Source organism: Chiloscyllium plagiosum, unplaced genomic scaffold (genome assembly GCF_037043375.1).
Source record: "Chiloscyllium plagiosum isolate Xiang-an unplaced genomic scaffold, Cpla_swu_hap1 HiC_scaffold_35, whole genome shotgun sequence".
NCBI classification, from domain to species: domain Eukaryota; kingdom Metazoa; phylum Chordata; class Chondrichthyes; order Orectolobiformes; family Hemiscylliidae; genus Chiloscyllium; species Chiloscyllium plagiosum.
The window spans coordinates 52,012,183-52,035,500 of NW_028270173.1; the positions used below are offsets into that span (position 1 = coordinate 52,012,183).

General features: G+C 47.3%; 1 protein-coding gene and 1 pseudogene across 2 annotated transcripts; both read left to right on the forward strand.

Moving 5' to 3' along the window:
• Nucleotides 1–320: 320 nt before the first annotated feature.
• Nucleotides 321–23,213, forward strand: LOC148140863 (uncharacterized). The gene is made up of 2 exons (XM_087979038.1): nt 321–485; nt 22,578–23,213. The coding sequence occupies exons 1-2, from the start codon at nt 321–323 to the stop codon at nt 23,211–23,213; spliced, it is 801 nt and encodes a 266-aa protein (XP_087835164.1).
• Nucleotides 6,090–22,188, forward strand: LOC148140864 (class I histocompatibility antigen, F10 alpha chain-like; annotated as a pseudogene). Its single transcript, XR_015753094.1, has 9 exons — nt 6,090–6,138; nt 7,530–7,778; nt 9,676–9,951; nt 10,068–10,341; nt 17,200–17,205; nt 18,291–18,397; nt 18,802–18,834; nt 19,319–19,354; nt 21,589–22,188. The product of XR_015753094.1 is annotated as a class I histocompatibility antigen, F10 alpha chain-like (transcript).
• Nucleotides 23,214–23,318: the final 105 nt, after the last annotated feature.

Sequence of the window (23,318 nt, forward strand, 5' to 3'; positions counted from 1 at the left end):
CTGAAAATGTGTTGCTGGAAAAACGCAGCAGGTCAGGCAGCATCCAAGGAGCAGGAGAATCGACGTTTCGGGCATGAGCCCTTCCTCCATGATGTAAATCAGAAACAACAATGGAAATGGCTGGAAAAGCTCAGCAGGTCTGTCAGCATCTGTGCAGAGAAATCAGAGTTACCATTTCGGGTCTGGTGAATTGTTCTGATTTCTTTGATTTCTCTTCACAGATGCAGCCAGACCTGCTGAGCTTTTCCAGCAATCTCTGTTTTTGTTCAGGATGAACAAAGTGATGTTTATTTGTGTGTTTCAGAGTTGGATGGTTGATAATGTCTGGGAGTGTTCATTCCCCGGGGGGGTCACGAGTGTCCTTTTGGAAGGATCTGAATGAGTGTGAAGAGAGGGCCAGGCAGCTGCTGGGAGTCAGGAATACTTCACTGACTGGTGACCCAGCAGCTATTGGAGGGAGGAAAGGGCAGGCTCACCAGCTGAATGTTTCACCCAGGGCTTAGCACATAAGCTTCTGGGCTGGGACAGATGGAGAGGAACCTTCATTGTCAATGTTTCCTTCTGACAGATGCTGCCTTTGAACACACTGCCTGGAGGGGGAGGGGGAGGGGGGGAGGGGGGAGTCAGTGACAGCAGCTGAGGCTCTGTCTCGCTCCCCTCTGTGAACCGGGTCTCGGTGCCACCTCCAGGTCCCCTGTCCACTCCTCAGCTGCTGTCACAACCACCACTCCCCCACTAGACACACACACACACAATCACACACATAGAGACACACACACACACACAGACACATACTCAGCAACACAGACACACACACATACACCGAGAGACCATGTATCCAATGCTAACATGTCAGAAAAAAACATTGTCAACAAATACTCCCACCTCAGTGAGTGATGTTTGTGTCATGCAGTGGTTTTTGAGTTTTATTGGTGAAACTCTAAGAAAAACATAAGTGGTCGTGTGATGATGGCAAGTCAGTGTTTACAATATAAAATTTGCATTTCACAAATGATATCTCTTTTTATCTAAAATACGTTAAATGTGTCAACTATCATTTGCAGTTAAAACTTAATTACTAGAAATAGTTCACAAAAAAATTTCATCAACAAAACTGTTCCTTGCAGTCTGTCCCACTTTCCCCTGAAACCTTCCCACCTGGTGTGGGCACAAGTTGGTGATCTTGGTTGTTTGAGCGAAAGCTGCTTCTTGTTCCTGCCCCAGTACCACTGGCCCTCCTCAGGAGTGAGCTTGTACATTGGTTCACAGTCTCATGACAAATTAGACAAGAACTTTCCTGTGTGGTTTATGTGACCAACACAACACTGCACACTTCTCACATCTGTTCATCCCCATGTCTTTGTTACAGCTCTCACCTTGTCAGGATCAGGGTGAAATCCTCTCACTAACGAACATTTCCTGAGCACTCGACTTCAGTTTCCTTCACCTTTTCCTTTTTCAGCTTCCACTTCATCTGTCAGGACCCCTCCGCAGTCACATTACATTTTAATCAGAGTCTGTGCAATGGCTTCTTTCACTGTCTTTCCACATCTATATATGAGCAGCTAATCCACAATAATATCCACTGTCAGAAGATCCCTGATGTTCTCATGCTGTCTGCTTTGATGCTGTTCTGGAACAATCATTGAAATCCTTTGGATCTATGCAGCCTCTCAGATTTCCAGGTGTTTTTTCCCCATGGCCGCGATGCTGCAAATGCATTCTGTAGGAGTTGCCCCTTTCTTGATAACTCTCTTTTTTTCCCAGCTCGACTATCTTTCCTTTCAGGTTGGACAGGAGGGCAGCTGGATCTCTCCTCAGCAAATGCTGCACTGGTCTCACACTCTCATCCTCTTTGAGATGATATGTGTTGCCAATCTAAGCTTTAGACTTGCTTCAGCTGGGATGAATGGATTGTTACTCAATGTCTACGATCTGGATCTGCTGGTCTTTATTGTGACAATCACATTGGTTTCTCAGCTTCATTTGTCCTCTTGGGAAGAGTGATGTTTCATTAGATGGTCTCAAATTTACCTTTGATGGATTCATTTTCAGGTCATCAAATAGAGCCACTTCACACGTGTCTGTGAAGATTATGATGTTGCATGAATCACTGGCGCCTGTCTGACAGTTCACATTCACCTGATGTTCTCTTTCTGCAGTCATCATTCTAACAAGAACAAACCATTTGTTACCTTGAGACCCAGTGATGCTGACAGGTTATATGGTTTAGACTGACCCGTTTAGAATCACCATCTGACATGTCTCCAGCAATAATCAGTTTGGGCCTGCTTTTCCTGTTTTGAGCTGAAGACTTGTGTTTAAATTGAATCAGATTCTTGCATGTAGACCACAAATTTCCCAACACTTGATGTCCTTCCTTTTCTTTGCTGTGTTGTCCACTGCAACATTGACATCCTGTCCACTGGGCTTGATGTTTCTGCTGGCCCTTCAGCAAATATTTCTTCTTGTTTTTCCCATTATGCTGTTCTTGTTTACCGGGACAGAGTCTCAGCATAATGCAAAACCTTGTCTTTGTCCACTAATCCTCTCCAGCTTTGATTGACAACCTCAGAGCTTCTGCACATGGCAATAGATTTCTCGAGCAAGTTTTTCCTCTCTCAGAAGTTGCGCTGTCATGGTGGGACCTCTCAAAAGACATTCTTATCTCCAACAAGATTAGCTTTCAGTTATCCAGACTCTGAGATTCCAGCCAGCTACCTCAATGCCATCACCGTACTGATCCATATTCTTTGTCTCCTTCAGGGATCTGATGTCCAGCACAGCTCCGTTCTGTATAATCAGTCATGGAGTGCTCAAAGAATAGCTTCAAGGCTTTCAAAATGTCTCCAGCCTGATGTTTCTGTCCCCAGTGAGGTCTAGAATGTAGTCCAGCTTGTAGCTGTAGCTTAGAGCTTGGACCTGATGGGATGCATCCCAGTGTATTCAAGAAGTAACCACAGAGATAGTGGATGCACAGAATCTTCTGGAAATTACTCAATTCTGGAAAAATCCCAGAGGATTAGAAAACTGCCACTTTTACTTAAAAAAGAAAGGAAACAAAAATGATATCTTTTGGCTGGTCAGTTTGATGCCTGTTATTGGGAAAATGAATCTAGAAATAAACAGCATGACCAAGCAGAATCAGCATGGCATTGTGAAGGGGAAATCCTGCCTGAAAAATAAATAGAAATCTTTGAGGAAGGAACAAGCAAGATAGATACAGCGGAAGCAGTGGGTGAAATGTCTGGATTTTTGATAATGGCCCACATGAGGCTACTCAATAAGATAAGAGCCCATGATGGTGGAGGTAGTATATTAGCATTGATAGAGGATTAGCAAAGGAATTAAAGAGAGAGAGTTCCAATAAAGGCAGCGTTTTCACAATAGCAGCCTGTAACTACTGCCACAGGGATCAGTGTTGGGGCCATAACTATTTACAAAAGACATTAATGACATGGAAGAGAAAAGTGAATGTAATGCAGTCTGGTTTGAGGATGATACAAAAAGATGTGGGATGGCAAGTGATGAAGATGACATGAAGTGTCTGCAGAGGGATATAAAGAGGTTGACTGACATGGCCAACACTTGGCAGATGGAATCTAATGTGGAAAAATGTAGGTTTTGCACTTTGTCAGGACAAACACAGGGACTGAATATCATTCAAATGGAGAAAGCCACAGGAAAGAGGGATTTCAGGGTCTTCACCCCAGAATCACAAAAAGCTGGTGTTCAGGTTCAGCCGGAAGGCAAATGGAATGTTGGCCTTGACTTCAAAAGGATGGAGTGTAAAAGTAAGGAGGTTTTGTAAAAACTATAGATTGGGCACTGGTCAGACCTAGTGGGAAGACGGTGAACAGGTTTTGGCCCTTTATCTAAGGAAGGATATCCTGGTAGTGAGGACAGTCTGAAGAGGGTTCACTTGGCTGGTCCCAGATATGGAGGTTCAGTCTGATGGGGAGAGCTTGAGTAGATTAGCCTGCACTCATTGGAACATAGAAACATGAGAGGTGGCCTTTCCCCAGAGGAGGGGAGTCCAAAACTAGAGGATAGAGGTATAAGAGGGGAAAGATTTAAAGGGACCTGAGGGGCCAGTTTTTCACACAAGGGGTGGGGGGTATATGGAACCAGCTGCCAGAGGATGTGGTAGATGTGAGTACAATTACAATATTCAAAAGACATTCAGACAGGTACATGGACAGGAAAGGTCGAGGGGAATACAGGACAAACACAGACAAATGGGATTAATCTAGTTTAGGGAACCTGGTGGTGGGCATGGACGAGTTGGGCTGAAGGGTCTGTTTCCATGCTGTATGTTTCTACAATTCTCTCTGACTCTAGGCCTTTTTTAAAAATTTTTATTTCAAAAATATACTTTATTCATAAAATATTTTGATAATCTGTACAATTGGTTATGCCATACATACGTAAACATTTTCCCGAAGGGTCTCAAGGACACTACGTGCTGACCACTTCCTGATGGACTTGTGGTCAAAGGTGTTTTTCTTCATAAATTTCTCCACGAAGGACAGGTGATACGGAATGGTCCAACTACTCGGAGCGTTCCGCGGCAGCGAGGCCAGGCCCATCCTTCGCAACACCGGGGACAGGTAGAACCTCAGTACGTAGTGACACTTGGTGTTTGCGTACCGGGGATCCACGCACAGCTTGATGCAGCCACACACAAAGGTGGCCATCAGGGTGAGGGTGGCATTGGGTGTGTTTTCTCCCCCGTTGCCCAGATCTTTGTACAGCGGGTCCCTTCGGACCCGGTCCATCTTTGACCTCCATATAAATTGGAAGATGGCCCGGGTGACTGCAGCGGCACAGGTTCTGGGAATAGGCCAGACCTGTGCCACGTATAACAGCAATGACAGTGCCTCACACCTGATGACCAGGTTTTTTCCCGCGATGGAGAGCGACCGTAGCTTCCATCTGCCCAGTTTCTGCCTCACTTTGCTGATACGCTCCTCTCAAGACTTGGCGCACGCCCCAGCCTCTCCGAACCAAATACCCAGCACCTTCAGGTGGTCGGTCCTGACGGTGAAGGGGATCGAGGATTGGTCGGCCCAGTTCCCGAAGAGCATGGTCTCGCTCTTGCCTCGGTTTACCTTGGCCCCCGAGGCCCGTTCGAACTGGTCACATATGCGCATGAGTCTGTGCACGGACAGCGGATCCAAGCAGAAAACGGCAACGTCACCCATGTATAGGGAGGCCTTAACCTGCAGGCCCCCGCTGCCAGGAATAGTCACCCCTCTCAGGCTCACATCCTTCCTGATGGACTCGGCAAATGGCTCTATGCAGCACACAAACAAGGCAGGAGAGAGGGGGCAGCCCTGCCTGATTCCAGATCTGACTGGGAAGCTATCTGATTCCCACCCATTGATTGAGACTGCACTGACTCTAGGCCTGCTCCAGAAGTAACTCTCTGACCATGGGCCCTTCAGAACCCCACTCTGGAGCTCAGGGACACCTGGTACTTGTCTTGCACCAGCCAGGTCACTGTGTGCAGGGATAAACAGTATCTTCCATATGCAGACACACAGATCTTAATACATAACGCTGGATACACGGGGAAATGTACAAGTTTAAACGGATGCAAAGAGGGATGCATCCACCCGGATAGAGATGAGAGTTCAGGGTCTCACATGACCAGCTTTTATAATTGGATAGGGATCACTGTCCTTTCTAATGAAGAGTGGGAGCGGGGCTGTCGGATGGAGAATGAGGATTTCCCTCCCAATTCAGCTGCAGCACACGGTCTGTGCTTTCACCTCCTGGAGCGATCCCTGTTCCTGATGTGAGCAGCGCCTCAAACCTGCAGCTCTTGGTGTCAAACCCCTGTGTGTCTGCCTTTCAGGATCCCGGGAACTGGGGACAGGCTCACGGTTTCACATTTAATTGGGTGTTTTTTCCTGATACGAACCAATCATTCCCCTCTCTGTTTGAGTTGGAGGAAATGATCAAATTTCCATCGAACTTGGAGAATGGACTCACTACAGACGTTTCTCTTTGTCATTTCCAGTCCACTATCAGCAGCTTTTACCCCAATCCGTTTTTGATGGGAATAGGGAGAGTGGATTCCCAGAATGTTGGTGATCCTTCTCTCCATCTCCCTGTGTTTTTCCCGGGTCTCCCGGTAAGTACAGAATTCAGCTTTCCATTCTCTCTCTGTGTCTGGGGTGAATGTGAATCTCTTGGGGAGAGTTTGAAATGGGGGATGTTTGACCAGCCGCCTGTTATACAGCCAGCCTGATCTTTTACACATTGAAGGCAGCACAGTCTGGGAGACTCTGATGGGATTTGTGTCCAGGTCTCCTGACAGCAGGATGTAGAAACCCCGAGATCAGAGAAGCTCCGAGCAAATGGGAAATGGTTCCAATGGAGAATTTTAATTTTCACATCGATTGGGAGAAGCCAGAGAGCTTCATCATTCCTGGTCTAAAGTCTTGTCAACACTGCGGGGAGGAGAAGGATACTCCATGTTTAACCCAGCCCAGGCTCAGCTGTGATGCCCTCATGTAAGGAGTGAGTGTTGTGGATGGGCTAACAATTAAGCAGGCCGTGAGTCAGCAGTTACTCACTGAAGAATTCCCAACATCTGACCTGCTCTTGCATACAGTATACATGTGGTTCATCCACTTCAGTTTCTGGACACTCAGTGATTACAACACCATTGAATGTCAAAGGGAGATAGTTACATTCTCACCGGTTTCAATTGGTCAGTACATGAGGCCTGTGTGTGCTGCCAGTATAACTTGCCACTTACCAGCCGAAGCCTGAATATTGTCACAAATATGGACTGGAAAAGCACAGCAGGTCAGGCAGCATCCGAGGAGCAGAAGAGTTAACGTTTCGAGCATAAGCTCTTCCTGAATATTGCCCAGGTGTTGCTGCATTTGGTAATGGACGGTTTCAGTGCCTGAGGAATCACAAACAATGCTGAACATGGTGCAATCATCAGTGAACATCCCTATTTCTGACTTTATACTGGACAGAAGGTCCCTGAGGAGCTCTTGTAGTGATGTCCTGGAGCTGGGATGCCTGACCTCCAACAACTACAACCATCTTCTCCTGTGCCAAGTATGACTCCAACCGGCAGAAAGTTTTCCCCCTGATTCCCACTTTGCCAGGACTCCTTGATGCTACACTTGGTCAAACGTGGCCTAGATACCCAGGGCTGCCACTCTTGCCTGCCCTCTGGAATTCAGCTTTTTTGTGCATGTTTGAACCAAGTCTATAATGAGGCCAGGAACTCAGTGGCCCCAGGAGAAGTGAAACTTGGTGCCACTGAGCAGGTTATTGCTGCTTGATGACATTGTTAGTGAGACTTTCTATCAGTTTACTGATGATCGAGAGTAGGCTGATGGGGGTGGTTAATTCACTGGGTTGGGTTTGTCCACATTGTCACATTGAGGCTGGTGTTGGAGCTGTACTGGAACATCTTGGTTAGGTGTGTAGGAATTTCTGGGGCATAAGTCTTCAGTACTGTGTAGATGGTTATTAACCCCTTCTTTAGCTGATATTTGCAGACACCGACTCACTGACTGTGATCTACACGGCAGTCTCTGGCATTAAGGATTTTCCGGAGGTGACTAACATTGCGATAGTCAATGGAGTTCAACTCAATTGTCATGACACTAATGTTCGTCAGCAGTTCATGGTGGACTATTTTGATGCAGAATACTGGCAATATCTCACAGGTCTCGGGAATACACGATCAGACATGGCAAAGGAGAATCTGAATACAATGATGAAAAGTACAAACCAGACATCTGGTAAGATCGGTGATGTGGAATTTCTGAAGGGTAATGTTACTTCTGCAATTCTGCAATTATAATTGATTATAAAAATAAATGAACTCACATCAGTGTGTAATTGTTTCAGCCAGGAGCTGAGTCAACAAGAATGGGAACAATGTGGAGGAAATGCATAATTGTTTTTGTATTAGCTAAAATTGTATGCCAGCATGAAACGTGATTGCAAAACAATGGTAGATATTATGGGCAAATAGGTAAGGTGTCGTGAGGGGATGAAGTTAGGCTAGATACACGCCTGTACAAACAGTAGGTATGAACATCTGTTTCCCACTTTCACAGAGACACAGGAACAAATCCTAATTAAAGAGGTCATAGGGATCAGAGTGGCTTCGGGAGAAGCCCACATGGAAAGAGTAGATACTGATGAAGAAAGAATATGCCTAACAATGACCTGCAGTGGGATGAGGTCAAACGGCCTTGTGAGGCCAGAAATAAACATTTTGTCACAGACAAGGCCGGATAAGGCAAGAGATAAGCAGGAGTGGTGGGACCAGTCTTAGGGAAGTAGAGGATGTAAACAGGGGGGGAAACAATGAAATAAGAAAAAAATATGTAGGAACCAAATTATATAAATATCGAGAGTTTGTTGAATTTGGTGTGTGTGTATGTCCTCTGCCTTATAGGCACTGGACAGCACACACACTTGCAAGTGTAAAAATAAAGGACACTACTGATTCAGATTTTGGTCTCGGACTGCAATTATTGAAGTGTGTGTGAGCTTTGTTTCTCACACTGTGGTGTAGGTGGTGTCCCTCTGGGTTCTGCATCAGAAGGTTGTAGGTACAAAGCCCCCACCCCGGGGCATAAACACAGCAGTTACACCGAACATGCCAGTTCAGGCTATACAGAATGCTGTGCTGTTGAAGTTGCTGTCTTTCAGACAAGATGCTGAACAGAGTCTCCGTTGGCTTTATGTAGATGAACCTTTGAAGCAGAGCAGTGAAGTTTTCCCTAACACCCTGGTCAGTATCAAACTTCGATTTTCATCATTTGCAAGTTTGTAGGAGCCTTCCTGTGTCCAAATTATCTCCCACATTGCCTCCTTTTAAAAAAATTACTAAAGGTAATGAATTACATCACACTTCAGCATTCCTAGAGATCAAGAAACTTGCTTTTTAAAAACAAACTTAATTTTATTTGTTCTTTCCAATGAGTGACAGGCAGGTACTGAGCCTGAGTTATACCGTTCCATGTAACACTTGTACATTCCACATGTGACACAGTGTGAGCCAGAGGTATGCAGAGTGATACCCTCTTCCTTCTGCATTTATGAAGTGTGTCATACTGATGAAGATCAGGAGCTGGTTTACGATTGAGTGAGTGGGAATCTGGTGAGATGGGTGTGATCCTCTAGGAATGGGCAGCTTGTTGGAGAATTCCTGTCATCTCACTGGGTCTCAATGTCTGTTCATACATAAGGTGGGCGGGGGGGCATTGATCTTCTCCTGTATTACGGAATGGACAATATGAATCCAGCAGGCAGTGTGAGAGGACAATGAGAAGCTCTTTAGAAAATATCTAAGAGAGATAAGGCAGTGGAGATCATCAAGTCCATCCCCCAGCACTCACCGCTTGTTCACTCCACTCAGTCCATCTCCCAGCACTGACCCCCGAGTCACCCCACTCAGTCCATCCCCCAGCACTGATCCCTGGGTCACTCCACTCAGTCCATCCCCCAGCACTGACCCCCAAGTCACCCCACTCAGTCCATCTCCCAGCACCAACCCCTAATATCATTCATTACTGGAGTATAATTCCCAATTCTATTTGACACTGGATTACCCTCGCTCAGATCAGACAGGTTGTCTTTTATTTGCAAAAAATTTCATACTGTTTCCTGTTTGATAACCGATAAGAATTCACACGTTTCAATAGATAACAATTATTGAAATCACTGATGACGGCTCTATTAAGAGATCGATGTGAGTTGGATTTGATGGAAAGGATTACCTCAGCTTAGATCCAGATAGAATGAGATGGATCGCAACCAATCACAATGCAGTGAAGACTAAAGAGAAATGGAATGCTGATGAATCCTGGAACAAATATTGGGAAACACATCTAGAGCAAGGGTTTGTTCAGGATTTAAAGAGATATTTGCAAGCTGGAAAGCAGTATTTTGGAAGGAAAGGTGTGTATTTCAGTTTTGCTCCATGTTCTGATCTAACCTCACTGATCTATGAAACCGCTCTCCCATTCCATTCAGTGTCTGTCTATTGTTTGTGTTTTCACCCTTTCCCATCACAGTTCAGCCTGAAGTGTTCATCTCCAGGAGGGAGCCCAATGGTCAGGACAAGCCGCTCACTCTCTCCTGCCTAGTCACTGGGTTTGATCCTGTAGACATCGAGGTGACCTGGCTAAGGAATGGAGAGGTCATGTCTGAGACCCAATCCTCGGGGGTACGACCGAACCACGATGGGACCCATCAGATCCAGAAAGAGATTGAGATCAATGCTGGGGATGAGGATCAATACTCCTGTCAGATTGAACACAGCAGCCTGGCAGAGGCCCAGCTCTATCAGTGGGGTAAGGGACTGGAGGGTGTGTGTGTGTGTGTGTGTGTGTGTGTGTGTGTGTGTGTGTGTGTGTGTGTGTGTGTCCATTTTTTTTACAACACCTAAACTTTTAAAACTATGAACATACTTTGATAGCTCTTTCTGAGACTGACCTTAGATTTTCTTAGACTCACACTTCCCCAGACTGGGTAAAATGATGGTGGGTGGAATTCCCTCTTTTAGTGAGGAGGGGAGGTGATGATGTGGTGGTATTATCACGAGACTATTAATCTCGAGACCTGAGTAACATCCTGGTGACCTGAGTTCGTATTCCATTTGTTAGATGGTGGAAGTTGATTTGAATGAAAATCTGGAATTAAGAGTCTAATAATGACAATGAAACCATTGTTGTGTAAACCTGTTTGGTTCATGAATTCCCTTTTGGGTGGAAATCAGCCGTTCTCACCTCCATGTAACTCCAGTCATACAGCAGTGTGGGTAACTCTCAACTGCCCTCTGACCAATTAGGATTGATTTATAAATGCTAGACCAGCCAGTAAGACTGCTGTTTCTGATTTATAGAAATTACGTAAAGTTGAATGTTAGAGGGTTGATCAGGGAATACATGATGGATCCTGGGAAGCACCGAGAATCAGAGGGACCTTGGTGTGCCTGGTCACTGGTCCCGTAAGGTATTAGGACAGGTAGATAAAGTGGTTAAGAAGGCATATGTTACACTTGCCTTTTATTAGCTGCGTCATGGATTGGAAGATAAAGGAAGTTACACTAGACCTGTATCAAAACTTGGTTATATCACAGCGAGATTATTGTGTACGGATCTGGAATCCATATTACGGCACGGTGGCTCAGTGGTTAGCACTGCTGCCTCACAGCGTCAGGGACCCAGGTTCGATTCCCACCTCGGTGGACTGTCTGTGTGGAGTTTACACATTCTCCCCGTGTCTGTGTGGGTTTCCTCTGGGTGCTCCAGTTTCCTGCCACAGTCCAAAGATGTGCAGGTTAGGGTGAATTGGCCATGCTAAATTGCCCATAGTGTTAGGTGCATTAGTCAGAGGGAAATGTAGGGAAATGAACAAAGAACAAAGAAAATTTACAACACAGGCACAGGCCTTTCGGCCACCCAAGCCTGAGCCGATCCAAATCCACTGTCTAAAACTGTTGCTCAATTCTTAAGCATCTGTATCCCTCTGTTCCCCACCTACTCATGCATCTGTCCAGACGCACCTTAAATGAATCTATCGTGCCTGCCTCTACCACTTCTGCTGGCAACGCGTTACAGGCCCCTACCACCCTCTGTGTGAAGTATTTGCTGCATGTATCCCCCTTAAACTTTTCACCTCTCACCTTGAATGTGTGATCTCTCGTTATTGAATCCTTCACCCTGGGAAAAAGCTTATTCATATCCACCCTGTGTATATCCTTCATGATTTTGTAGACCTCAATCAGGTCCCCCCTCAATCTCCTTTTTTCTAATGAAAACAATTCTAACCTACTCAACCCCTCTTAATAGCTAGCACCTTCCATACCAGGCAACATCCTCGTAAGCCTTCTCTGCATCCTCTCCAAAGCTGAAAATGTGTTGCTGGAAAAGCGCAGCAGGTCAGGCAGCATCCAAGGAGCAGGAGAATCGACGTTTCAGGCATGAGCCCTTATTCAGGAAGGCTCATGCCCAAAACGTCGGTTCTCCTGCTCCTTGGATGCTGCCTGACCTGCTGCCCTTTTCCAGCAACACATTTTCAGCTCTGATCTCCAGCATCTGTAGTCCTCACTTCCACCCTCTCCAAAGCGTCCACATCCTTTTGGTAATGTGGCGACCAGAACTGTACACAGTATTCTAAATGCAGCCGAACCAATGTCATGTACAATTTTAACATGACCTGCCAGCTCTTGTACTCAATACCCTGTCCGATGAAGGCAAGCATACTATTTGCCTTCTTGACCACTCTATCCACCCGTGTAGCCACCTTCAGGGTACAATGGACCTACTCACCCACATCTCTCTGCCCATCAACATTTCCCAAGACTCTTCCGTTTACAGTATATTTCACTCTAGAATTAGACTTCCCAAAATGCATCACCTCACATTTGTCTGGATTGAACTCCATCTGCCACTTCTCTGCCCAACTCTCCAGTCTATCCATATTCTCCTGTATTCTTTGACAATCCCTATGCTTTCTGCTACCTCACCAAACTTCATATCTTCTGCAAACTTACTGATCAGACCAACTCTTCCCTCTTCCAGATCATTTATGTATATCACAAACAACAGTGACCCCAACACTGACCCCTGTGGAACACCACTGGTCACCTTTCTTCCATTTGGAGAAACTCCCTTCAACTACTACTCCCTGTCTCCTGTTGCTCAACCAGTTCTTTATCCACCTAGCCAGAACACCCTGCACACCATGTGACTTCACTTTCTCCATTAGTTTACTGCGGGGAACCCTATCAAATGCCTTACTAAAGTTCATGTGTATGACATCTACAGCCCTTCCTTCATCTATCAACTTGGTCACTTCCTCAAAGAACTCTATTAAGTTGGTAAGGCACGATCTCCCCCACACAAAACCATATGGCCTATCACTGATAAGCCCATTCTTTACTAAATATAAATAGATTTTATCCTTCAGTACCTTCTCCAGCAAGTTTCCCACCACTGACATCAGGCTCACTGGTCTGTAGTTACCCGGAATATCCCTACTACCCTCCTTGTACAGGGGGACAACATGAGCAACCCTCCAGTCCTCTGGCAGCTCATCTGTGTTTAAGGATGCTACAAAGATATCTATCGGGGTCCAAGCTATTTCCTCTCTCGCCTCCCTCAGCAACATGGGTTAGATCCTATCCGGTCCTGGAGATTTGTCCACCTTAATATCCTTTAGCCTATCCAACACATCTTGCCTCTATATGTCAATGTAATCCAGAGTAACCAAACTTCTCTCTCTAATCTCATGTCCCTCTCCTCAGTGAACACTGATGCAAAGTAATCATTGAGAATCTCACACATTTTCTCAGGTTTGACACACAGCCTTCCTTCCTTATCCTTTAGTGGACCAACCCTTTCTCTAGTTACCCTCTTGCTTCTTATATATGAATAAAAGGCTTTGGGATTCTCCTTATTTCATGACTCCTTTTAGCCCACTTGATTCCTCATTTAAGATTGGTCCGACTCTCCCGATATTCCTCCAAGGCCCGTTCTGTTCTAAGCTGCCTGGACCTTATGTACACTTCCCTTTTCCTCTTGGCTAGTTGCATGATTTCTCCGATCATCCACGGTTCACGAATCTTGCCTTTCCTATCCCTTGTTTTCAAAAGGACATACCTATCCTGCACTATCTTTAACCTGTCTTTGAAATCCTCCCACTTCTCAAATGTGGACTTCCCTTCAAATAGCTGTGTCCAATCCACATTTCCCAGCTCCTGCCTCCTGTCCCAGTTTAGTACTCTTCCCTTAGGACTACTCTCATTTTTGTCCATGAGTATTCTAAAACTTACAGAATTGTGGTCACTATTCCTAAAGAAAACCTCCCACTGCAACTTCTACCACCTGGCCTGGTTCATTCCCCAACACCAGATCCAATATGGCCGCTTCCCTTGTCGGACTATTGACTTGTCGGAAACTTTCCTGGATGCTCCTTACAAAATCTGCCCCATCCAGACCTCTGACACTAAGTGTATTCCAGTCAATGTTGGGAAAATTAAAATCTCCCATCATCACCATCTTGTTGCCTTTACATCTTTCCATAATCTGTTCACCTATTTGTTCTTCTACTTCTCGCTCACTGTTGGGAGGCCTGTAATACAGCCCCAACAATGTAACTGCACCCTTCTTATTTCTCCGCCCCACCCATAATGCCTCACTACCCAAGCCCTCCGTAGTGTCCTCCTTTAGCACAGCCGTGGTATCATCCCTGACCAGCAATGCAACTCCTCCCCCGCATTTACTTCCCTCCCTGTCCTGTCTGAAGCATCTATATCCTGGAACATTTAGTTGCCAATCATGCCCTTCCTTCAACCAAGTCTCTGTGATTGCAATAATGTCATACTCCCAGGCACCAATCCAAGCCCTAAGTCCATCTGCCTTACTCACTATACCTCATGCATTAAAGTATATGCACTTCAGGCCGTCAGTTCTTTTGCGTTCATCTGCTGTCTGCCTACTCTTCCCCTTGGTAATGCTAACTTCATGATCCTTACAGTCTCAGTTTCCAACTCACTGTCTACTAATTGTCTCTTCTGGTTCCCAGCCCCAGTCGCATTAGTTTAAACCCTCCCCAACAGCAGTAGCAAAAACTCCCCCAAGGACATTACTTCAGATGTAGATCGATAATTTGTAATAGTCCCACCTTCCCCAGAACCGGTCCCAATGTCCCACAAATCTGAACCACTCCCTCCTACCCCATCCCTCAAGCCACATGTTCATCCTGCCTATTCTTTCGTTTTTACCCTGTCTAGCATGTGGCAGTGGTAGTAATCCCAAGATCACTACCTTTGAGGTCCTCCTCTTTAACTTCTCTCCGAGCTCCCTGAATTCTGCTTTCAGGACCTCATCTCATTTTTTTTACTTATATCTATATGCACCAAGAGAACTGACTGTTCACCTCCCCTTTTAGAATGCTCTCCATCCGAGCGTGACATCCCTGACCCGAGCACCTGGGAGGCAAAATACAATCCAGGAGTCTCGTTTCCGGCCACAGAACGGCCTATCTACTCCCCTTACAATAGAATCCCCTCTGACTATGGCCTTACAAGTCTTTTTCCCGCCCTTCTGAACAGCAGTGCCATGATCCTGGCAACTGCTGCCCTCCCCTGGTGAGCCATCTCCCCCAGCAGTATCCAAAGCGGTATACCTGCCTTGGAGGGAGATGACCACAGGGGACACCTGCACTGCCTTTCTGCTCTTTTTCTGCCTTTTGGTCACCCATTCACTGTCTCCCTCAGCAGTTCTAACCTGTGGTGTGACCATATCACTAAACGTGCTGTCCACGACCTCCTCAGCTTCTCGGATGCCCCACAGTGAGTCCATCCGCAGCTCCAGAGCCATCACACGGTCAAACAAGAGCTGCAGCTGGACACACTTCTTCCAAGTGTAAGAGTCAGGGACGTCAGCCACGTTCCTGAGCTCCCACATCAAGCAAGAGGCACATGCCACGGGTCTGAGTCCCTTCCATTGTAAGCCTTAGCTTTATATCAACTAACTAAAACCAAACAATGCACTTAAATATGTGAAAGAAACGAAAGTAAAAGAAAGCCTTACCTTACAGAGTCCTTTTCTTCTGGTTAGAGTTGGGGGGGGGGGGGGGGGGGGAGATACTACACGTGTCGTATCTCGGGTTTAGCCGCTGCCCAAATTTATACTAAGTCCTTACCTTCCCGGCAACCTCCTAGTCTCCACCACTACCTCTGCTCTGTCTCCTGCTGCTCCTGGACAGGAAAAAGGCCTCAGGCTTCGAAGGTAAGAACTTATACTGTTCTCTTACTTTCCCGGCAACCTCCTGGTCTCCAAGATCACCTCCACTCTGTCTCCCATTGCTCCCGGACAGGAAGAAAAAGACAAAAAAATGGGTCTGGGTGGATAGTCTTCGGTGGGTCGGTGTGGACCTCTTGGGCTGAAGGCCCTGTTTCCACACTTTCGGGAATCGAATGTAATCAAAAAGAAATTACAGGTACGATGTGTCATCAAGATGGCGGTGGAGTATAGCTCCATGTCTCCTCTGAATGGTTTTCCATTTTTTTGGTCTTTCTGTTTGTACTCACCTCTTTTCCTGAGCTTGGACAGCATCAGCAGGAGCAAAGTATCCCAGTGTGGACTCGACTGGGCCTAGTGTGGACCTTGTGATGGCGGTAAGTGAGCCTTGCTTACTTACTTTACCAGGACCGAGCATAGGGAGCTGGCATCGGAATTGGCAGCTGCTACCCAGCGGAGGCGATGTTGGTAGGGTAGGCTCAGCAGCGAAAGGTGGCACCTGAGGATCAGTAACTTCGTCATTGGTTGGACCCAGCTCTAGTGATGGAGATACAGTGGTGGGAGGGCCTCATAGTGACATTGATGAGGTTGGCCAAATGGTGAGAGATGCGACTCTGATGTTGGTGGATCCGGTGCAGGTGGCAGCAAGGCGGTGGCAGAGGAGAATTGGCCCAGATTTACAAGATGGTGCCTGAAGAGTGGCAGTTTCAGCGTTGGTTGGGTCCAGTGTAGAGAGTGGGCGAGGCAGTGGGAGAGGGATCGTGGTGCAGCATCATCGATGATCAGGCCTCATGGACTCTCTTGAAGCTTTAACTCTCATTTTTTTGTTTTTTTAAAAATAGAATCCCAACAGTGTCAAAACAGGTGCTATGGCCCAACAAGTTTACACTGATCCTCCGAGGAATATCCCACCTGAACCCATTCCCCATTACTCTACATTTACCCCTGACTAATGCACCTAACCTACACATTCCTGAACACAATAGGCAATTTAGCATGGCCACTTTACCTGACCTGCACATCTTTGAATTGGGGGAGGAAACCCATGCAGACAAGGGGAGTATGTGCAAACTCCACACAGACAGTCGCCCGAGGCTGGAATCGAACCTGGATACCTGGCACTGGGAGGCAGCAGTGCTAACCACTGAGCCACTGTGCCGTCCCCTTGTTCTTAAAACTAATCAAAATGGTGTCAGATTGTGGTGACAGTGAAAAATCTTCTCACTGTATTTTACTGTTTTCTCACTGTAAAATACACATGATTATGAAATCATTCATTCATTCACGTGATAGGACTGGAGAGGGTGCAGAGGAGATTTACCAGGATATGCCTGGTCTGGTTCCGTTATGAAGAGAGATGAGACAGACTGGGATTGTTTTACATACGGCAGAGGAGATCGAAGTGGGAAGGGACATGATTGTGGTGTATAAAATCATGGGGAGCACAGATAAGGCAGACAGAAGAAACATTTCCCCCTGTGGGGTGGAGAGATCAGTGAACAGGGGGAATAGATTTTATATAAGTCTGAGAACATCCACATTAATACTGAGAATGTTCCGAGGAGCGGTGAGAAAAAGTGGGTAGTGGGAATCTGGAACTCACTGTCTGTTCAGATGTTGGGGCAGAAACCCTCATTAGCATTTAAGGAGTATTTAGATGTGCCCTTGTGATTCCAAGGCTGATAAGGCTATGGCCAAGTGCTTGAAAATGGGATTAGAACAGTTTGTTGGTTGTTGTTAACATGATGTGCTGAAGGGTGTCTCTCTCTGTGCTGCAGACATCTCTGTCTCTGTGACCCCCACATCCCAGGAGCAGATTAATGACGTTAATGTGACCAGTGCTTATCATTCACTCTACTGAATCTCCACTATCCCCCCTCCAAGAACAGTCTGTCTGATGTGAGGTTTGATGTTCAGGACACAATGTCATTCTCTGCAAAGAGTCTGACCGAAGGTGCACTTTGCCACTTTGTATTGTAACCCCTTTGAGGTAATGGCCAACACTCTATTAACTTTCTGTGTTTTTTAATGAAACATGCCATGAGATGTTTATGATGTTTATACATGGCCTTGCTAAATGCACTATATTTACATTGTATAATTTCACAACAGCAGGAAAGGGTTCAGATTTGTCTTCCTCAGATCCAAAGTGGATGATTGCACACTTCCCCACATTGGATAAAACTGAAGCAGATGGAATTCACTCATTTACTCTGTTACTGTACCTTCAGTCCATCTCTCAACCTAGCGCCTTCCGTAAACATGGATATTATCCCTCTATATTGGGACAACACGGTGTTTGCACCCCCTTCAATAAGATCTTTAGGGACTTCACTTGAGAGTGAAACTGGGTGACGGTCAAACCAATGTTGACCCAACCCCATCAAGTCCCAACGGACAAGTTCTTTTCAATTGTCTTGAATTGACACGAATTGGGAACGGATCCAGGAACAGAGATAATCCTGATGTTATTCAAATGTATTTCAGAAGTCCTGAAAACAGTGCAGGATATGCTCATCTTGGAATTGTGATTGGATTAGTCGCTGCAATGGCTGCAATATTCGGAATGATCATCTGGAAAAAGCCCTGGAGAGGTAAGAATCAGAGGGAGGGGAATGTAGAACTGAGGGGACAGAGTGAGTGTGGGGGAATCTCCAGTACTGGGAGTACAGGGCACTGTGGGGAATGGAACTGAATAAACCCCCACACACACATACACACGTATACACACGTCCTGTCCCCTGTCTGACTTTCCTTCAGGTGATCGGCCCAGTCCAGGGCTAATATTGATCATTAAACCCTTCACACACTCTCACCTCCTCACTGACTGAATATCAGTGGAATGGTAGAGATCGCCAGCATCTCCATAAAAGGTGAGGATGGAAAGGAATGTGGGAACTAGGATTTCTTACAGAACCTCAATTCCCACACACTGTGTTGTCATCCTTTGAGAATGGATTATTCCCCATTCTAATGGACATTTATTTTGTTTCTGCAGATTCCCCAAGTGAGACCTACACAACAGCTCCCAGTAAGTGACTGAGGGGACAGAGTGTTGGGAATGATGGAGAGGGATTTGCAAGTACAGAGTCACATTCCACTGAGTGTTACTCAGGCTGACACATGTGCCACCCTCCGCACTCTGAAGACCCTCAAACTCTCATCTCTTATCCCACTTCTTCCTCATTTTCACACCTTCCCCACCCCCCATTCATCTCCATCCAATTCTTTGCTCTTTCATCTGTTATCCCCATCCTCACCATTCAGTTCCTGTTCCTTCAGGCCCCAGTGTCCCACTGCCTCACCCTTCCCCCACACTGCACTCCCTAAACCCCACCATCCACTCTCTCCCTCCAATCCCTCTTCCTGCATTCCCTTTGTGCTGTGCCCTCTGGGTCTGGTTTGTTAATGCTGAGGGGAATTGAATCCTGGGTCCGGTGTCTGAGCGACAATAACTCAAAATGGTCAAGTTTATATTTTGTTCCATTTCTCACAGTCTGTTTTTATTTTCTCAGCTTCTGATATCTCTGTTCCAGCTCCTTCATGATTTGGTGAGTGACATTTTAATGTAGCTCCAGTGATGTATAACATTTTCACTCTGCTCCTGACCCTGTCCCACCCTCCCAGACACTGTTAAACCCTGTCAGACTAATTCCCCTCCCCACCGACCCTGTCCCACCCTCCCAGACACTGTTAAACCCTGTCAGACTAATTCCCCTCCCCTCCTGACCCTGTCCCACCCTCCCAGACACTGTTAAACCCTGTCAGACTAATTCCCATCCCCTCCTGACCCTGTCCCACCCTCCCAGTCACTGTTAAACCCTGTCAGACTAATTCCCCTCCCCTCCTGACCCTGTCCCACCCTCCCAGACACTGTTAAACCCTGTCAGACTAATTCCCCTCCCCTCCTGACCCTGTCCCACCCTCCCAGTCACTGTTAAACCCTGTCAGACTAATTCCCCTCCCCTCCTGACCCTGTCCCACCCTCCCAGACACTGTTACACCCTGTCAGACTAATTCCCCTCCCCTCCTGACCCTGTCCCACCCTCCCAGACACTGTTACACCCTGTCAGACTAATTCCCCTCCCCTCCTGACCCTGGCCCACCTTCCCAGTCACTGTTACACCCTGTCAGACTAATTCCCCTCCCCTCCTGACCCTGTCACACCATCCCAGTCACTGATAAACCCTGTCAGACTAATTCCCCTCCCCTCCTGACCCTGTCCCATCCTCCCAGTCACAGTTAAACCCTGTCAGACTAATTCCCCTCCCCTCCTGACCCTGTCCCACCCTCCCAGACACTGTTAAACCCTAACTAATTCCCCTCCCCTGCTGACCCTGTCCCACCCTACCAGTCACTTTAAATCCTGTCAGACTAATTCCCCTCCCTTTCTGACCCTGTCCCACCCTCCCAGACACTGTTAAACCCTGTCAGACTAATTCCCCTCCCCCCCCAACAGTGTCCCACCCTCCCAGACACTGTTAAACCCTGTCAGACTAATTCCCCTCCCCTCCTGACCCTGTCCCACCCTCCCAGTCACTGCTAAACCCTGTCAGACTAATTCCCCTCCCCTCCTGACCCTGTCCCACCCTCCCAGACACTGTTAAACCCTGTCAGACTAATTCCCCTCCCCTCCTGACCCTGTCCCACCCTCCCAGTCACTGTTAAACCCTGTCAGACTAATTCCCCTCCCCTCCTGACCCTGTCCCACCCTCCCAGACACTGTTACACCCTGTCAGACTAATTCCCCTCCCCTCCTGACCCTGTCCCACCCTCCCAGACACTGTTACACCCTGCCAGACTAATTCCCCTCCCCTCCTGACCCTGTCCCATCCTCCCAGACACTGTTAAACCCTGTCAGACTAATTCCCCTCCCCTCCAGATCCTGTCGCACTCTCCCAAACACTGTTAAAACCTGTCAGACTAATGTCCCCTCCCCTCCTGACCCTGTCCCACCCTCCCAGACACTGTTAAACCCTGTCAGACTAATTTCACTCCCCTCCCCATCCTGAAGTGATTGCCTCGTGTCTGTCATTGAGGAGAAAGTGAGGTCTGCAGATGCTGGAGATCAGAGCCTAAAATGTGTTGCTGAAAAAGTGCAGCAGGTCAGGCAGCGTCCAGGGAACAGGAGAATCGACGTTTTGGGAATAAATCCTTCTTCAGGAATGAGGAAAGTTTGTCCAGCAGGCTAAGATAAAAGGTAGGGTGGAGGGACTTGGTGGAGGGGCATCGGAAATGCGATAGGTGGAAGGAGGTCAATGTGAGGGTGATAGGTCAGACTGGGGTGGGGGCGGAGAGGTCAGGAAGAAGATTGCAGGTTAGGAAGACGGTGCTGAGTTCGATGGATTTGACTGAGACAGGGTGGGGGGAGGGGAAATGAGGAAACTGGTAAAATCCGAGTTCATCCCTTGTGGTTGGAGGGTTCCTAGGTGGAAGATGAGGCGCTCTTCCTCCAACCGTCGTTTTGATGTGGTCTGGCGATGGAGGAGTCCAAAGACCTGCATATCCTTGGTGGAGTGGGAGGGGGCGTTGAATTGTTGAGCCACAGGGTGGTTGGGTTGGTTGGTCCGGGTGTCCCATTCTCGTGTCTGTCATTTCTGACCTTCACTGCAGGACATTCCTGGAGCCTTATTGTGGAATAATGGGATTCTCCTGTTCCAGTGTGAACATGGACATCATTGTCCATCCTTCCATATCATCGCAGGCACACAGAATTACAGCTCATTGCTCACAACCAGTTCTTTCAGGATTGAGATTGAGTTTTCCTGGGAATATGTTTCCACAGATGGAACGGTGGATCCTGGATCTGCAGGTTTGGATCCTGATCCTTCAAATGAGACCTTCTCAAGTCGTTTCCATCCCGTCTCAGAAATGTGAGCAGTGTCACCGTCAGAGGGATCTTCACAGATGGTTCCTCCCTCACACTTTCTCATCCTCACTGTCTTCAGTGGGTCACTGATTGACCTGAAATGAAGCAACATCCCGAGGCAACTCAGGGGCACAGCACTTATTGGGGGGAAACTGATTCATTTTTTTTGCACATTATGTGCCAAATTTGAAAGGCTCTGTAAATACCTGTATAAATATGTTGACAAAAATCTCTATTTATCTGTTACTGTTCTATTTTTATTCTAACTTAATTTAAGCTGAACTGATCAACTTTGCCCTTTCTGTAACCACTGTTATTTTATTTTATCACCATAATGTATTATAATGGCAGCAATTTGATCCTATTTATCATCAATGTTTAGCTACAGATGCTGAGAATTGTGGTTTGTCATCAATAAACAGTTATTGGTGTTGATTGTCAGGAAAGGGCGGGCTCACCAGCTGAATGTTTCACCCAGGGCTGAGTACACGAGCGTCTGGGCTGGGACAGATGGAGAGGAACCTTCATTGTCAATGTTTCCTTCTGACAGGTGCTGCCTTTGGACACACTGCCTGGAGGGGGGAGGGAGAGGAGGGGGGAGTGAGAGGAGGGGGGAGTCAGTGTCAGCAGCCGAGGGGGGTGAAAGGGGACCTGGAGAAGGCACTGAGCCCTGGGGCACAGAGGGAAGTGAGACAGTAACTGAGCTGGAGGGGGAAGGGGAGTGACATCCAGATGAACAGGAGGGGGAGCACTCTGGGCTGGGAGGGCAGGTGAAGTGACACTCTCACTCCTGTCCCCATGTTGCACCTTCAGGCGTTAATGTGGGGAGTGTCCCGAGACTGGGATGATAATCCGATCCCCAGCTCTCCATCTCCGAGCCCCTCTTGGTCTGAGGGAGGCATTAGGGCAGCCATGAAGCTGATGGGGTGGGGTTACTGGGAGGGTGGGTGATAAACCAATCTGATCTGTCAGGGCCTGAGGGACCTCCAACAGTTCAAGGACTTGCTCCATGGTCTTCAGTGGCACAGGGACCACATCAGGCCCATGTTGGCACTCTGCTGGAAGAGGTGTTCATTACTGACCTGAGCAATGGACTGGTGGCTCAACATGACAAGCACCTTGACTCTCTGCACTTGAGCAGCAGCAGATGGGGGAGGTTCATTCAAGGGCTTCTACAGCAGCTGGGCCTTTGGAGAAAAAGCATTCCTGATGCATTACCTGGTCCAAAGCAGACCCATCTCAATCCTTCTGGTCACATGGAGGATGCTGCAAGGCCCCCTAACCAGAGGCCAATACAAACCCAGCAGTTGGAGACAGCTGCTCGGGCAGGAATACAAAGCAGCCCAATAGAAGGCCTCCTGGCAGCTCCGAGTACAGAAACAGGGCAGGCCCAAGGGAGAGCAGCTGGAGCTCTCATGGATGCAGCTTCTGGCCAGCAGCTCCCCAGGGAGGAGTTCTCAGCTGCTGGGCATGTCTCTGGGACAGGACGGTGGAGGGGTGGGGGCAGGATACGGGCACAGGGGGAGATACAGGAGGCATGAGGGTGGCAGCTCTAACAGGGAGATGTCTGTCTGCCCTCCCCCCTCCTGCCCTGTCAGAGTGACCCTCAGGCACTGATGAACGTGTGGCTTTTTAATGTTTCATTT

Excerpts from the sequence above, each read along its gene's own strand:
- LOC148140863 (XM_087979038.1), top strand. The coding sequence starts at position 321 with ATGTCTGGGAGTGTTCATTCCCCGGGGGGGTCACGAGTGTCCTTTTGG. Across the intron at positions 486-22,577 it reads GGCAGGCTCACCAGCTGAAT|GGCAGCCATGAAGCTGATGG; the intron begins GTTTCACCCAGG and ends GGGAGGCATTAG.